The 16,349-nt window shown below is 40.8% G+C and overlaps 1 protein-coding gene across 1 annotated transcript in view; it reads right to left on the minus strand.

Annotated features, from left to right (window-relative positions):
* The window catches only part of HYDIN (HYDIN axonemal central pair apparatus protein), a 433,086-nt gene that overhangs the window by 306,951 nt on the left and 109,786 nt on the right, over window positions 1–16,349 (minus strand). Inside the window, exon 7 of the mRNA XM_073796828.1 lies at window positions 8,473–8,672. Coding sequence (XP_073652929.1) covers window positions 8,473–8,672 — 200 coding nt within the window. The remainder of the gene's footprint in view (window positions 1–8,472; window positions 8,673–16,349) is intronic.

The following is a 16,349-nucleotide window of genomic DNA, read 5'->3' on the forward strand; positions in this document are numbered from 1 at the left end:
GACCCGACACCACAATTCAGTGATTCATAAGTATACCTTCCCGTTAATGTGAAAGAACTTTAGTATTAATGTTAAAATAACAGTAATAGAACAACAAATGTAAGAAAAACTTAAATGATGCATAATATTCTTGTTTGTATCCTTGCCATTTAGCCTTTCTTTTAACATTCACTGAGTGATTCCGGTAAAGGACAGACTTATAACATGTATGCAAATACTGTAATTTGCAAAAGAACAGTACCTTCAAAGGGATAAAAATCAAGTTTTGCGAGAGTTCAGCGAAGAGAGGGTTTTATGACGGAAAAACATACCAGAGTCTCAAAAGTAAAGTGATCACACAATCACACAAGGATAAGGTGAGGGCAGTCTAACAAGGGGTCTTTTTAAAAGGGGGGAAGGGGTGTAGGGAAACTACAAGAGATGATGCAATTGCCCAGGGTTGTTAACAGTAGAACTGTTACCACCTCTAGGCCCAAAGAGCCAAGGAGAAGGAGTGGTTTTGAAACCCACCAGAGTCCTAAGAGAAGGCTGCCTTATGAGGCTCAAAGGGCTTTAGTTAAGAGAGACAGTCAGCCCAGGAGACCTCACACATAGGACACTAGGGGGAAAAGTGCCTTGACCTCACATCCTTTGCCTGATTGCCTGCTGGGACTCCCACTGGCTGAACCCAACCAGAAGCCAAAGGCATGGGGAGCCTAACGACCTCTGCCATATAGGTTAGCCTCCTGGGTGAGAGTAAGCTGGAGAAGGGTGGAGAGCATTTGGAAAGGCAAACTGGGGACATCTGTGTCTTGAAAATAGAATTTGGGCATGCAGACCTTATGGGGAGGTAGAGTGGATCTGGGAACAGGAAACAGTTGACTTTAATTGTCCTGGAAAGGAAGAGTAAGAGAGAAGCTGGATCTGATCATGAAGTACCTTAAATAACTTACAGAGCTCTTCCTTCTAAACAGGAAACCCAGCCCTTTTAATTATTTTCATGGTCCATTTCATTTCTTTAAATTGCCAGTTTTTCAAAGTAATGTGTTGGACAATGTATCTGGCAGGCTAAACTGTTTCTGATTATTTACTTCTATCGCAACTGTTTTTAGTCTTCAGTCCTTAAACCTTACCTTAGATAATGAACTTAATTTCAGAAAACCTAACCTTTCTTCTATGAGGGTACGGAGCTTACAGCATGGGTAGCACTTGGTGGTACCTGAGATTATCACTGCAGGACCTCGAGTGCTTCCTACCACGGGCACTTGTTTATTTTCTCTGGTGCCCTCTATTTGGATTGCCCTCTCCTTTCACTACTTTCCCATTCCTTTCTCTGTCCTTTTCCCATACCTTCAGCACCGAACCTCCAATGAACTCCAGGCACTGTTGTAGGGGCACCAAGAGGTAGTAGTTACTAGCCTGGAGCCAACTGAATAAGTTCAAAACCCAGATCAGCCATGAGCTTGGGTAAGTCACTGAACATTCAGTTTCCTCAACTGTAAAATGAGGATAAAGACAGCACCCATTTCACAGGGTTGTAGTGAGAATTAAAGGAGTTGATACAGGTAAAAGCGTAGAATAATGTCTGGCATGTAGGAAATGCTAAACAAATGTTTATTATTATTTTTGTTATTGCTGTTGTTATCTCCCTTGTTGGCAGCCGGAGGACGATCTTGGGTATTCAGGTTTTTATCATCCTCCTCTCAATCCTTCACACTGCTCTAGAGACATTGTAAAAAATCACACACAGGATATAACACATCAATCTCTTGTTCAAACACCTTCAGTGGCCCCCATAACTTATGTAATAAAGTTCAAAGTCCTCGACATTTGAGGTCCCACACAATCTACTCCCAACTAGTTTTGGCCTTCTCATTAAACAGATACATCTGTCCAAATACATTATACACCTGTCACATTCTATGTCAGACTGGGGTGGGACGGAATGGGAGGGCTTTAGTCTCTACATCCATAACCTTCCCCAGCACTGCACCTACTCTTCCTTCCAACCAGACAGTGCCCCCTACATAGTTCCAGAACTGCTTGGGTCAGATAGGAACATTCACCGTTTCCATGTCATACTCCTTCCAAAGTCACCCATCATAGCCTAGACTCAAAGTTACCTTTTAAATAGAATCTTTCCTGATTCTCTCTCTTATTAATAATGTCTCCTTCCTCTCAGAGGCCATAACTTTATTTTTACTTCTTACATTAGCTCACCTTGTACAATAATAAGTTTTCATGCCTGTCTCTCCCAATAGCTAGAGACTCTTGAGATGAAAGGAAAGAGAAAGCAAACAAAATTTCATTAGCACATACTCTATGCTGGGTACTACAGTAGGCATTTTACATATGTCAATTCTTTTAATCCTCACAAAATCTTGAGAAAGTAGGTCTTGTTATTTGCATTTTAGATACGAGAAAGCAGATGCTCTAAAAGGGCAGGCAACTGGCCCAAAGCTACCCAACTAGGTAGTGGTAGAGCAAGGACGGAAGCCTGCCTTCAAGTTTTTTTCTCTCTCCCCAAACCATCCCTAAATGTGGAAGCCACCTGGTTAGATTCATCTTTGTGTCTCTCACTACCCCATGCATAGCTCTTTACTCATAGGAGCCTCTCAAAAGAGGTTGTTAAATTGAATTATAATCAACTTTTAAAGGGAAATTAAAAATATCTCTAATCTTTATTTAATCTTTATAACAACGTGGCGGAACAGAAAAGGAGCAGACTTTTGGTATCACAAGAATCTCTGCTTGATGGGAGATGAAGGTGAGTCTCAGCGTCTTTAAAGTTCTTTCCTTCCTTATGGCCTCAGGAAGAATCTGAAGAATTGAGAACTGGCCCCAGTTTCCTGGCTTTGGGAACAACATTGTAACATTCTCTTCTACCTCCGCTTCCCCAGTTTCTAATATTTTTCTCCCTACACTGTGCTTTCATTTTTTTCCCCAAACATTTCTTAGTAGCAAAATAACAGTTTTGAAATGAATTGGATAGTATTACATTACAGAACGTAAGCTGATTTTCTATGGACAAAGGGACTCTTCTTAGGACCTCCAGAAATCCTAATTCCATACAGTGGTAACAGATTCTTCCCTTTTGTGCTAATTGTTGGGTTTATATTACACTAAACTTCTTCAGTGGTTAGAAAATCACCTGGGATAGCCATATGCTACTTAGAGCCGCCTAAGCTTTCTCTATAAGTCAGACATTAATTGGATAGAGTGTGTTAAGTTCTGGTGCTTAAACATTGTCTATAATTTGATTTTGTATTCATTTTACTAGAGGCAGACAGGCTGAAAAGGCTAGAGAATACCAAGTACCAGAAAATGATCTTACAGAGAGGTAAAAGGTGCTGTTCCTCCAGGGTATAAAGCTGCCTCTGTCTACCAGAATGTCTGGTTTCGATATCACATCCTCATTAATACCGAATACTTGATTAGGGAGGGAACTCGGGTTTGTGTAAAATCATGAGCCACAAGAAAGATTTTGAGTTTTTGTTCAATCCACTATGAACTGCTCTTAAGAACTAAAACTATTCCATTCAAATGATTCAATATTTTAGCAGAAGACTAAATACTGGTTCTATTATATTAAACATTGAATATAAAATTAGTATTTTTCCTTCAGATAATCTTTCTTATTAACTGATTCCTAAATTGAGATTTTAGATTTTGAAAGTGCTCCTTAATTCTTTCTATTTCACCTTCCAAAATTAATCCTACTTTAATAGTCAAAGTTATTCTGGTACCTACTCGAGTTTTAGGTCAAATCTGTAATAAAGGTGAAGAGTAATTGTTTATGTTCTCTGTATACTTTATAGCACATTGAGGCTCCTTTTATTAGTGTAAAAAAACACTATGCCTCTTTTATAGTACTTGGAGCATGATTTTTTTTTTAAATTATTGTAGAGGTTTATAGTTGTAGCTCTGCTGTTGTGATATATTGTTGGTTAGGCATCCTATAAACATTTATTAAGCACTTATTTATTCTAGACACTTTGCTAGATGCTGGGGACATACAAATGAAAAGAGATACAATCCTTGCATTTGAGATCATATTCTAATGGGAGCAACAGACACATAAAGTTTTATTTTTTATAATTTATATGAACCTGACCACTTATAAACTTCACCATTAATTAAATCATTATTTCAACGAAAAGAATATGATTTGTTTTTTAAACAATTTCCTGTGAGATATTATTTCTAACTGTATAATGCCTATAAAAGCAGCAAGACCAAGAGTATAGACCCTATGTTTTTGACTCCAAATTCTCAAACTACATATACTGCTCCACTATGTCTATTGACAATCATGTTGTCAATGAAAGAGTGGTCCTCAGCCCTGTCTGGGCAACACAATCACCTGTGCACTTTTCAGAATGGATACTCATCAGGGAATCCCCTCAGACATTCTGATTCAATAAAATGTGACCACAAATTCAACTGCATTCTTTCTCATTGTAGTCGTTAGGGTTTTCAGTTGCAAACAATAGAAACCAATTCTGGCTAACTTAGACAGAAAAGGGATTTATTGGAAGGATTTGAGGTAGCTCACAGAATTGACATCATGGTTGGAATACATGCATTTTGTGGAAAGAACCATTTTGTGCATAAAAGTACCATTTTGTGCAGAGTCTAAACAGGAAAACAAAAATAAACAGGAAATTTAATTGAAAGACTTGGTTACACAGAAGATGAAAGCTATGAAAAGCCCAACTTAAGATGGTGAGATAGCTCAGGGATTGGTAATAGCAGTAAGCCATTTCCACCACTGGGCTGGAAACCAAAGGAGAGGAGGAAGTATTAGCAGATCCTGGGGACCTGGCAGAAGTTGGAACCATAGCAGGTCTGTCTGACAGGAGCTAGAACCACAGAGGAGATACAGCTGCTTGCTGGGGACTCTACTGAAGTTAGACAGGGAGGAAGAGAAATACTCTGACTTCTTCCTACTCTCCAACCTCCTTCTAGTGCCCCCCACTGATCAAACCCAGGTGGAATCCAGCAGGTCGTGGAGGCTAGAGGGGCTAACACAGCCCAACATAGATACTGAGCAAAGCCTGGGAAGGGCAAGGAATGGATCATGAGGTAAACAAGGCCAGAACTGGCCCATGTTTGTTTTAATCCAAGTTTTGCTATTAACTTACTGGGGGAACTTGGCTAAGTCATTTACCTTCTCAGACCTTACTTCTTTCATCTGTAAAATGGGAATGTTGGACTAGAGTTTTTAATGTCATTATGATTGCTGGCTAGTCCTTGAGTTAGCTCACCATTTTACCTTAGAAGTGTTTCTACATTAGGAAAAGATGATTCACATTCACAGTTACATGGATATAAAAGTTTTAGATCTTTTCCCGCAACTTCACACTATTAAATCTGTGATTTTGTTTCACTTTACATGAATGTATTGCCAATTATGTGTAGTTTTTAAGATTCAGCCAAACAGTTCAGGAAGATGTGCTGCCTGTGCTTGTTTTTCCACCTTAGGTGGACTCTCTTTTTCATTGGAACAATACCAATGTCACAGGAAGTTTTTAATGTGTATTATGGATGGTGGTTATGAAAGTTCTTTTTTTTTTTTTAACCAAAAGAGATTGGTTCTTTCTAAGTCATTGTGAGCCAGTTGAACAACTTGCTCTCTTCCCTTCAATCAAAATATGAGTCTCACCACGAAATGACAAAAGAAGCCTTTATAAGCACTTTGACAATGTCAGGAGACACTGATTTTCAAAAGAATTTTTCCTTTGCCTCTGACGGTTGATTTACCTAAAGTGGGTCAGAGTCTTGCTTCCACCCAGGATGCAGAGAGCTGAAAAGAGTGTTTCTTTTACCCTAACAACAACAACAACAACAAAAAACCAGATAAACAACAAAATCACAATTTTTCTCAAACCCATTAGAGAGCTGAGATTGCAGGGCAAACAAAAATGGACAATCCCCTGCCCCTAAAGAAGACAAGACATGTGCAGAGTATTTCACCTGTGGCAGATAGAACATTCCTACAAGCAGAAGAAATGGTGAGAGAGGATGGAGAAAAGAAATATTTGAAGAGATAATGGCTGATGTTTTCCAAAAATAATGACAGATCCAAGAAGCTCAGAGAACTTCATGCAGAATTGAAACGAAAACCAAATAAAAGCAAAATAAGATCCTTAAACCAAAAAACAACCAAAAACAAAATCCACATCTAGACACATCACATTCAAACTGCTAAAAACCAAATATAAAGACAAAATCTTGAGGCAGCCCAAGAAAAAGACATAATTACCTACAGAAGAACAAAGCTAGGAATTACAGCAGAATTCTCATTAGAAAAATGTAAGCCAAAAGACAATGAAGTGACATCTTTAAAGTACTAAAAAAAATGTATATATAACTGCCATTTCACAATTCTATACTGTAGAGAAAAAATCTTTCAAAAAATGAAGGCAAAATACTTTTTTTCAAGTAGACAAAAACTGAGATAATATCCACTAGATCTGTGCTACAGGAAATATTAAAGTAGTTTTTCAGCCAGGAAAAAATGATACCAAACAGAAACTTGAATCTACATGAAATGGTTTAGAGCTAGTGATGCTCCTGGGACACATGTAAGAATAAACACATTTTCCCTCCTGAGGGATGTGCCTCAACCCACATTATGGCATCCCTGCTACCTACAATATGGCAGACCAAGTAACCCGAAAACTCTTCCACCAGAAAATACCTAGAAAGTCTGGATAAAATACAACTTACATAAATGTGTAGCTGAGCATGCAAAAAAAAAGAGGCAAATCCACAGGATTCAAAAACAAGAGGAAATAAGAACCAGAGCAGTAAGCCACTGAGCCCTTGAAGCTTGGGTTTTAACAGCCCTGCTAATAGCAGCAGGATACAAGGTCTTGGGATGGTTAAGTCAGGGGAATGGTAACAAAATCCCCATATAAACCTGGGAAACTTCAAGGGTTACCAAAACATTCTCCCATTAGCACAAGGAAAGATGTCTATCGTGGTTTTGAATGAGGGAAACAAGGATTCTCTAGGGAATGCATACTTTGGACATGTGTATTCTACCAGTTTAGGGTTTAGATATGCATGATCAGTCCAGGAACCCGTAAGCCAAGAAATTACCAGAGAGGCAGTCCATGTAGTCTAATCTTTGGGAACCAGGCAGAAGTAAATGCTAATCCTTACTGGAGAGATGTGTCCTTAAACTAGAGATTGTCCTTAAACTAGCGAAGGATTCCACAGATAAAGCCCTTATGAAAATGACCCAGCTCAATACCTGCCTTATTTTTAAAAAGTCATAGAAAAAGAACTTGACCTTCTGTCTCCCGTGTTCCCAAGCTGGCCATTCTTGTTATGGCCCTGCTAATCAGCCAGCATCTTCACGTAACAACCATAACAACCATTCTTCCCCATCTTATAAGAGAGATCATTGAGGGCAAGGATTGTCCCATAATATTTATATTGTCCCATAATGTCTACTACACTATAGCTACACCATAAATTATCAGATTAAAATCAAACAGCTTCACTTACTAGCTGTGTGCTCTTGAGCAAGTTATACAACCTCTCTATTGCTCAGCTTTCTCATCTTCAAAGCAGGTTGAGTTCTTCTCATATCTCATCACTTCAAACTCTTCTTCTGCCTCCTTCTACTTTTAAAGATGTTTGTGATTACACTTGGCCCACCCAGATAATCCAGGATAATCTGCCCATTTTAAGGTCAGCTGATTAGCAACCTTAATGACATCTACAGCCCTAGTCCCCTCTGTCATGTAACACTACACATTTCCAGGTTCTGGGGATTAGGACATGCACATATTTGAGGAGCCATTATTCTGCCCACCACACTGGCAGTAGGTCATTTAAAGAAACAATAAAAGAAGAAACACTCACTATACAGTACCTGCTATATACCAGCAGTTTATGTTTATTAATTCATCTATTCCTCACAACAACCCCATAAGGTGGCTACTTTCCCCCGTTTTTCAGATAAGAAAATTGTGGGTGGCCTCTAGAGCTGGACAAGGCAAAGAAATGGATCCTCCCATCAAGCCTCCAGAAAAGAACACAGCCCTGCCCACACTGGGAGTTTAGCCCAGTGAGGATTCTGATCTACTGAAGGGTCAGATAATAGATTTGTGTTGTTTCAAGCCATGAAGTTTGTGGTAATTTATTACAATAGGAGTAGAAAACTAATACAGCCAGTTATAAAAGTCTCAGTCACAACAAATATGTTTATTAATATATTCCCATGAGCCATTCGCTATGCTAAATAGAAAGTCTCTTATCCAGCATTTCAGAAAACCACCCGTACCCAAACAGGTAACCTTGAATTTTGGGTTCCTCGTGGGATGAAGAAGTAGTCTGCCCCACATCATTGAGGTCTCCCATCCTTGCAAGTGAAGACTGTAATAAGCAGCTGCATCTTGACTGCTATTCTAGGAGACTACATGTGCTGACTAGATTTAGTTATAATCAATCAAAAACAAAAGCTGAAGGAATGCGTACCTATGAGTTTTGAGGTGAAACACAGCATCTTTGTTGCCAATGTTTCGCACCAGCAGAATCTTCTGAGTGCTGTATTTAACAGGGCAAGCAGAAAAATTCAGCTTGTCAGGAAAATCTAGGATGGCTCGTGCACCTCTAGCTTTGATGGGCACAATAAACTTTTCTCTTTCAGTGACACAGGTCAACATATGGGCATAGTCCTACAAGAGAAGGGTATAATCATTACTTGTGGAAACACCAACATGACCAAGATAACTGCAAGAAATATGGCTGTATGCCAAGCAACTTGCAAAACAACTTAATATATATATATATTCTATGAAACCTTCTCAAGACAATTATGGATGTACCTTCAATGAGATACTCTTTTCTAAGAAAAAGAGAACAGTTCAAGTATTAAAACCTACAAGCCAATAGAGAAGCTTATGCTTCTTGTGTTTCCCGGATATTAGGGAGGTGGGATGTGGGACAGTTGAGGCTCATTCTTCTTTAGATCAGAGGAGGTTCACACCAGTAACTTCACGTCCTCCTTCTAAACCCTACCTACTTATCCTTCAAGCCATGTGTTAGACTGATAGCTCCGAATAATGGTCTCTCTATGACCACACTCTGAAATATGACTGTGCAGCTTCTCCATCATGAGTGGAGTCTATTTCTTTACCCTGTGCTTTGACCACTGGAATGTGGCAGACGTTATGTTATGCCAGTTCCAAGCTAAGGCCTCAAGAAGCTTTGGGCATTTCCATTCTTGCTCTTGAAACTCTGCCATGTAAACAAGCCTGGTCTAGCCTACGGCAGGATGGGAGCCCAGACGTCCCATGCTAGACCAGCCTACTGCCCCAGATATGTGAGAGAGCCCAGCCAAGTTAAGCAGAGTTGCCTACCCAACTCACGGGTGGGCCCAGTCAAGATTAGCTAAACCACAGTCTGGTGAGCCATAATATCCATAACTGAATTTGGGAGTGGTCTGTCATTATACAACAATCGCTAACCTATTCAAAGCCCTTTGTAAACCTCACCTCTCGTGCAAAGCCATTACTGACCATTCCAAATAAAAATGCTGAGGCCCTAGGCACCCATCGTCCCCAATCTTGAGTCTAAATGCAACAGAAATGCTGAATTAAGTCACCCTTTATCTCCTCTCATAAGATAGGAAAATGGAAATCTCATCCTCAATGCAACAAAGAAAAAGTTAAAAGTAAACCATCACCAACAAGCAAACCTAAATGTGAAAGGAAAGCATTAACAGTCTCCTCAAGAATAGGCTCAGGGGGCTTCCCTGGTGGCTCAGTGGTTAAGAATCCGCCTGCCAGTGCAGGGGACACAGGTTCAAGCCCTGGCCCAGGAAGATCCCACATGCCACGGAGCAACTAAGCCTGTGCGCCACAACTACTGAGCCCGTGAGCCACAACTACTGAGCCCACATGCCACAACTACTGAAGCCCACGCGCCTAAAGCCCATGCTCCGCAACAAGAGAAGCCACGACAATGAGAAGCCTGCGCACCACCACAAAGAGTAGCCCCCGCTCCCCACAAGTAGGGAAAGCCTGCATGCAGCAACGAAGACCCAATGCAGCCAAAAATAAATAAATAAAATAAAATTAAAAAGAATAGGCTCAGAAGTCACTGTGAAAGGAATTTGCTATCTAAACCAGGTTCATTTTCCTTCATTTGAAGTTTCCCCATCATTTTAGTGTGTGTTTTGGCTGCAAGGCAATCTTTATAAGTATAAAGGCCTCTTGGAACTTAAGTTTCCTTTTGGTAATCATGCAGTAAATGGTTTTCAGTGGTGGAGGTTTAAAACCTCTCTTTGGACTTTAGGCACAGAGCAGGAATGGGAATGTCTGACATACTGACTGACATTTAGACCTGGCCATGCACTCAATTTCACGAAACCCACAGAACAAGTAGAAAGCAGTGGTATCCCCAATTCGTTTATTCATACAACCATGTTTATTAAGTGTCCAGGTGCCAGGCACCGAGCTGGGTCTGGGTATGCAACTGAGTAGTAAAGGCAGACGTGGATCACTTCGAGCTTACATAGTGACGGAAGAGACAGTGAGCAGGTAAATAAAGCATATCTAATGTACAATGCAATACATACACAAATATATTAAATAAATATAAAGAGAAAATAGCCAGGAATGTTCCCACGACAGAGCTTTACACCTGCAGTCTCTCTGCCTCCCTGAACTCCAAACTCATACCCAGCAGCCAGATCAACATCTCACTGGATACAAACTTACCATGGCCCAAAGCGAAGCTGCTGACTAACGCCACTGCCTGCAACTGTGCATAAAGATACCCTACCCAGGGAAGGAACGGGGCCTGAAATCCAGTCCACTCTGCTGGCTCCAACTGAATCGGCCTAGAGGGGCAGCCTTTTTCTCATGCCCACAAAAGCTCCACAATGCCAACTGAGGTCCTGCTCATGACCTTCCTTCCACCCTAAATCTGTCCCCTCACTGCCTCTCCATCTTGGTACATGAATCTCCATCCTTCCACTGGCCTGGATTTAATATCCTGGCATGAGGCATCCTTGATCACTCTGTTTCTCAATTTCTTAGTAAATCTCGTAGGACTGACCTCCAAAATATATCCAGACCACAAACATGTCTCACTACTTCCACCCTGCCACCCTGACCCTAGCCACTCCAATCTTTCCTGGGCTAACTGGACTCTATTTCAACCCTTGCTCCCTAAAGTCTATTTTCCACACAAGGGCCAGAGGGATCCAGTTAAAATATAAGTCAGCTCAGGAGGCTCCTCCATTCAGAATCTCCCAAGCAGAGAGCTGGGGGGCTCTGAGTGCTAGGGTCTGGCACCCCTGTCATTTCTCTGGCCACACCTCCCCCCTCCCCCACTTGCGTCTGTGCTCCAGCTACAGGTTTCCTTGCTGTCTCTTGAGTATTCTAGAGATGCTCTCCCTTCAGAGCCTGCAAACTCGATGTTCGTTCCATCCAGAACATGCTTTCCTGTAATTATTCACATTGCTTGCTCCCTCACTTCCTTCAGGACTTTGCACAATGTCCATTTTCTCCCTGAGGCCTCCCCTGATTGCCCTATTGTAAACTTAACTCTCCCTCTCCTGTCCCATCACTCCCTAGCCTTTCGTTTGCTTTAGTTTTCCCAAAGCCATCTAATATATTATATATGTTACCTATTTATTGAGTCTATTGTATGCCTCCCCCCATATCTCCATGTCAACAGGGATTCTGCCCATCGTATTGACTTCACATATCCAGCTCCTAGAACAGGGCGTGGTACTTAGTAAACATTCAACAAATATTTGCTAAAGACAGGCAAATGAGTACTATAATGCTGAGTGAAGAGAAATAAAGCATAAGGGAATAAAGAGTGAGTGGGGGGGCTTCCCTGGTGGTGCAGTGGTTGAGAGTCCGCCTGCCGATGCAGGGGACGTGGGTTCGTGCCCTGTTCCGGGAGGATCCCGCGTGCCGCGGAGCGGCTGGGCCCGTGAGCCATGGCCGCTGAGCCTGCGCGTCCGGAGCCTGTGCTCCGCAACGGGAGAGGCCACAGCAGTGAGAGGCCCGCGTACCGCAAAGAAAAAAAAAAAAAGAGTGAGTGGGAAAAGGCCTCTATGAGGAGGTGACATTCCAGCAGAAATCTAAGTGAAAGGAGAAATGACGTCATGGGGGTGGGTGGTAATCTGGGCGAAGCATGATTCAGAGACTGTGGCCATAGGGGAATAAGGTAAGGAGAGGTTAGAGATGCAGCAAAGAGGTTGTGGGAAGCCAGATCACACAGGAGCTTGTAAGCCATTGTTAGGACCTGAGGATGGCCAAAAACATTAAAGATGCTGAAAGCGGATCATGATGTACCTGATTTATGTTTTAGAAGAATTACTAGCTGCTATGTAGGCAACGAACTGTAAGGAGGCTAAGATGAAAAAAGGGTGGCCAGTTAGGCAGCCACTGCAGTAGTCCAGGCAAGAGATGAAACTGACCTGGCCTAGTGCAATAAATGCTTAGCCTAGAGCTTGGCGAGTAGTTAAGTACTCAATAAATGTTAGCTGTCATTACTAAAGTGTTGCATAAAATACAATGTTTTGTGTAAGGCACGTAGGAAAACTCAATTTGTGTACTTGTTGTTAGGATAATAATGATAATCCTGGTAATGATGATAATAATGGAACAAGATAATTTCAAAAAACAACAAGGACTTTGAAGAAAATAAAACATGGTAAAGTGATAATATGGGAAGCGGCTGCTTTAGGTTAGAACAACCAAGGAGGCCTCCCTGAGGAGGTGGCCTTCGAATAGAGACCTGAATAGCCAAAGCATCCAGTCAGGCAAGATATAGGAATGGAGCATTCCTGGCAAGGAGAGGTGCAAACATGAAAGTCCTAAGGTAGGAGCAAGTAGTAACAATTAATGGACAGTATTCATGAAATTTATTTAAATTGAGTTGTTGGACTCTTAGCTCTTGAAGTGATTCTGGTTTCTGCATGGTAATGCCAGGCTCAAAAATTATGCCATTCAGGTATAAGAAAGTACAAATTACACGAAGCATACTTGATCCTAGAAAACTCCACAGCATTCAACAACAAAACAGTCTAGTCTGATTACATCAGAATCCTAAAGAGATAAGTACTGTTTTCATTTTTTCTTAGGAGATCAAACCCAGCAAGCAAAGGTTTTGTTGGGAATTAGAAACTGGAAAGCTGCTGGCACATGTGGAAACTTAATATTAACTGAGGCTTTGAGAGAAAGAACAAAAGATGCTGCTGAATCCACGATGAGAGGGGATCTCCAAGTAATCTATTCTATGTTTACATATTCTCTGCCTTGTTCTATAAGGAATTGAAGACAGCTGAAAATACTTTAGGAGGCTAACTGAAATATTCAAATTTCCAAATGAGGAAGATTTGAAGTTTGATCAGAATTATATATTTTTTCATAATCAAGTCATATAAAAGAATACGAAGAAATTCTTTAAACTCCTTAAAAATGTATTCCAATGTCTTAAGCTCTGTATTTAATATGACTATATTAGACTATATAATATACAATTATATATTGCTCTACTGGCTTAAAATTAATTCAGATGTTATGACTTGGGGGGCTTTGTCAGTCTGCAAGCTAAGCAATTACTTCAGTTGATGTACTTCCTTCCTCTGTACTTAAATTCAGAGCAATCAGGTCACCATTCAGAGCCAAAATATTTATTCCAAACTCTCTCCCGTCTACTATGAGACTTAGCAATGAATTACTTCATATCCCAAAATGTTATTCTATATAACAATGGCCTCCAGATGAAACTGCCTATCCATTCTTTTTTCTGTGCATTAGCCTTCCTTCCAACCTGCCTATCCTCCAAACTTAAAAAAAAAAAAAAAAAAAAGGCAGTGGAATATGCAAGTGGCAGATTTGACTCTGAGAAGTGAAAAGAATGAATCTTGATTTTATATTAGCTCCATGATAGAAAGCAAACGTGGCAATAATTCTGTCCTTTAACAACTCAGGCAAAGGAAAATGATGTCTTCTACTGCAGCAAACGACTCCCCAGGCATTCAAGTGCAAGCACAGCCAGTGCGGTTAAGCCGTCACAATCCTCTTTCTCCCTTTTCTCCACTCCTAAACTTGATGGTGGAATGGCTAACACAGAGTAAAACCAGATTTGATTAGGACTCAGCACATTTAATACTCACTGTCCCTGAAAAATGTTATAAATTCCCTAACCAGTTAAAAGTACTCAATCTGAAATTCACCTCTCTAAAGGGAAGAATTAGTTCTCAAGTCCTCATCAGTTTAAAAACAAGACTGATCAGGTCTCTCGGGCCTTATCCTCTACCACTCTGACTCTTCATATGATTTACCTGGGGTCTCAGCTTCCTAGGGGCATCTATACTTCTCCACCTATTAAAAAGGAATGACCTCTGATCTTTGGCTTGTAAAGTGACCCGAGGACTTCCAAATTTACTTTGAGCATTTTTATCATTAGTATACAACGATAATGTGGTTACTTCATGATTCATGTACAAATCATCCACTTAAGGTAATTAATTTCCTGTTTAGCTTTTTTGCTTTCTAAGTTACCTTAAATCTACCAATCTACCTGTATCTATACCCATATACTCTGCCTTCATTCCTGTTCTTATCTAAGACCAAACCCTTTCCTTGCGTACTAGATTTCAATCCTTCTCACTTACCTTAGGATTTTCCTGAAGCATCAATTTCCCTCTTTACTGAACATTCACAGCTTATAACAATGCTTAAATAACTTAAACATCAGCTTACAACAATGCTTAAATAGCCTCAACTTAAATATTAAATAAACTACCCTCAATCTCAACATCCACCTCCAGCTACTGCCCCATTTTTCCAATTACCCTTTACAGCAAAACTCCTCAAAGGTGTTATTTATACTCAATATTACCACCTCCTCACTTTCTCTTTTCTCTTCTACCCACCCCATCAGACTTCTCTACCCAACATTCCACAGAAACTGTTCTCACCAAGGTCACTAATGACTTTGCCAAATCTAATGGCTAAGTCCACATCCTTGTTTTATCCTATAGCTTTGGACACAGTTGATCTCTCCTTCTTTTTTAAAAATACTTTATCCACCTGGACTCCAGAGCACTGCAGTCTCCTGGCCTTCCTCCTACTTCACGACTACCCCTTCTTAGTGTCATCCTCTGTTGGCATCTCCTCCTCTTTCCACCCTCTTCTTTATCTCCACTCACTCCCAGCATCATCTCCTCCACCCTTGGTGGTAAGTAGCATCATTACACTATGACTTTTAAATATTTGTCTGTAGACCCAACATTTCCCCTTTATTGCAGACAATTGTGTCCAACTGCTTCCTTGATATTTCCACTTGGATGTCTAAAGGGAAGTTCAAACTTAACATATAAAAAAACAGAGCTCCTGAGTCCCTACCTCACTCCTACCCAGCCTCGTTAACCTGTTTTTCTTCCACTTTCCATATCTCAGCAAATGGTGGCACCATTCGGTCGGCTGCTGGCCAAAATACTATGAGAAATTAGACTCCTGTTTCTTCACACCCTTTATCTAATTCATCAGCAAACCCTGACAGCTCTACCATAAAAATATATATCCTTTGTCCACCTACTTCTCATCACCTCACTGTTACCACCCTCATCCAAATCATCCTCATCTTTTTCTTGCAAACTATTACAATAGGCTCTTGTCTCTATATTCATCAGGGTTCAGTTCTGCTACATATAACAGGGAACAGAAGAAAATAAGAGCAACTTAAACTAGGCAGCTAGAAGTTTATTTCTCTCCTAGAAAGTCCAGAGGTAGTTGGGCCAGGTTGGTATGGTGACTCCACAGTGTCATGAGAGACACAAATTCCTAAATTCCTGCTCTACCAGTCTAGCACAGGGTCCATTCTCAATGTCGCCGGATGGGGCAGAGTGATTCCTGGGATGCCAGCTATTCTCACAGCCAAGCTGCAGGCAGGAGAAGGCAGAATAGAGCACTTTCCACTGTGTCAGCTTCCGTCAAGTACATGCGTTTGGAAGTCCTGCTCACATCTCACAGGCCAACATTTAGACAACATGCAGCTGCAAAGGAGGCTGGGGAAATGCAACATTTTGTTTCTGGCAGCAACGAATCCAATCAAAACATGTGATTCTCTTACCAATGAGGAAAGAGAAAATGGATGTTAAGAGTAGACAACTAGCCATTATGCCTCACACCCTTCAGTCTATTCTCCACACAGCAACCAGAGTGATCTTAAAAATGTAAGCCAGATACGTCATTCCTAATCAAAACTCACCAGGGCAGATAAAGGGAAAGAAACAAGCATTTATCCTATCTTTCCTGTATGAACTGTACCTCAGGATTCTTATTTACTCATTACAAAAATAAAGTGTAACAACACACATT

Source organism: Tursiops truncatus, chromosome 19 (assembly GCF_011762595.2).
Source record: "Tursiops truncatus isolate mTurTru1 chromosome 19, mTurTru1.mat.Y, whole genome shotgun sequence".
In the NCBI taxonomy this organism is placed as follows: domain Eukaryota; kingdom Metazoa; phylum Chordata; class Mammalia; order Artiodactyla; family Delphinidae; genus Tursiops; species Tursiops truncatus.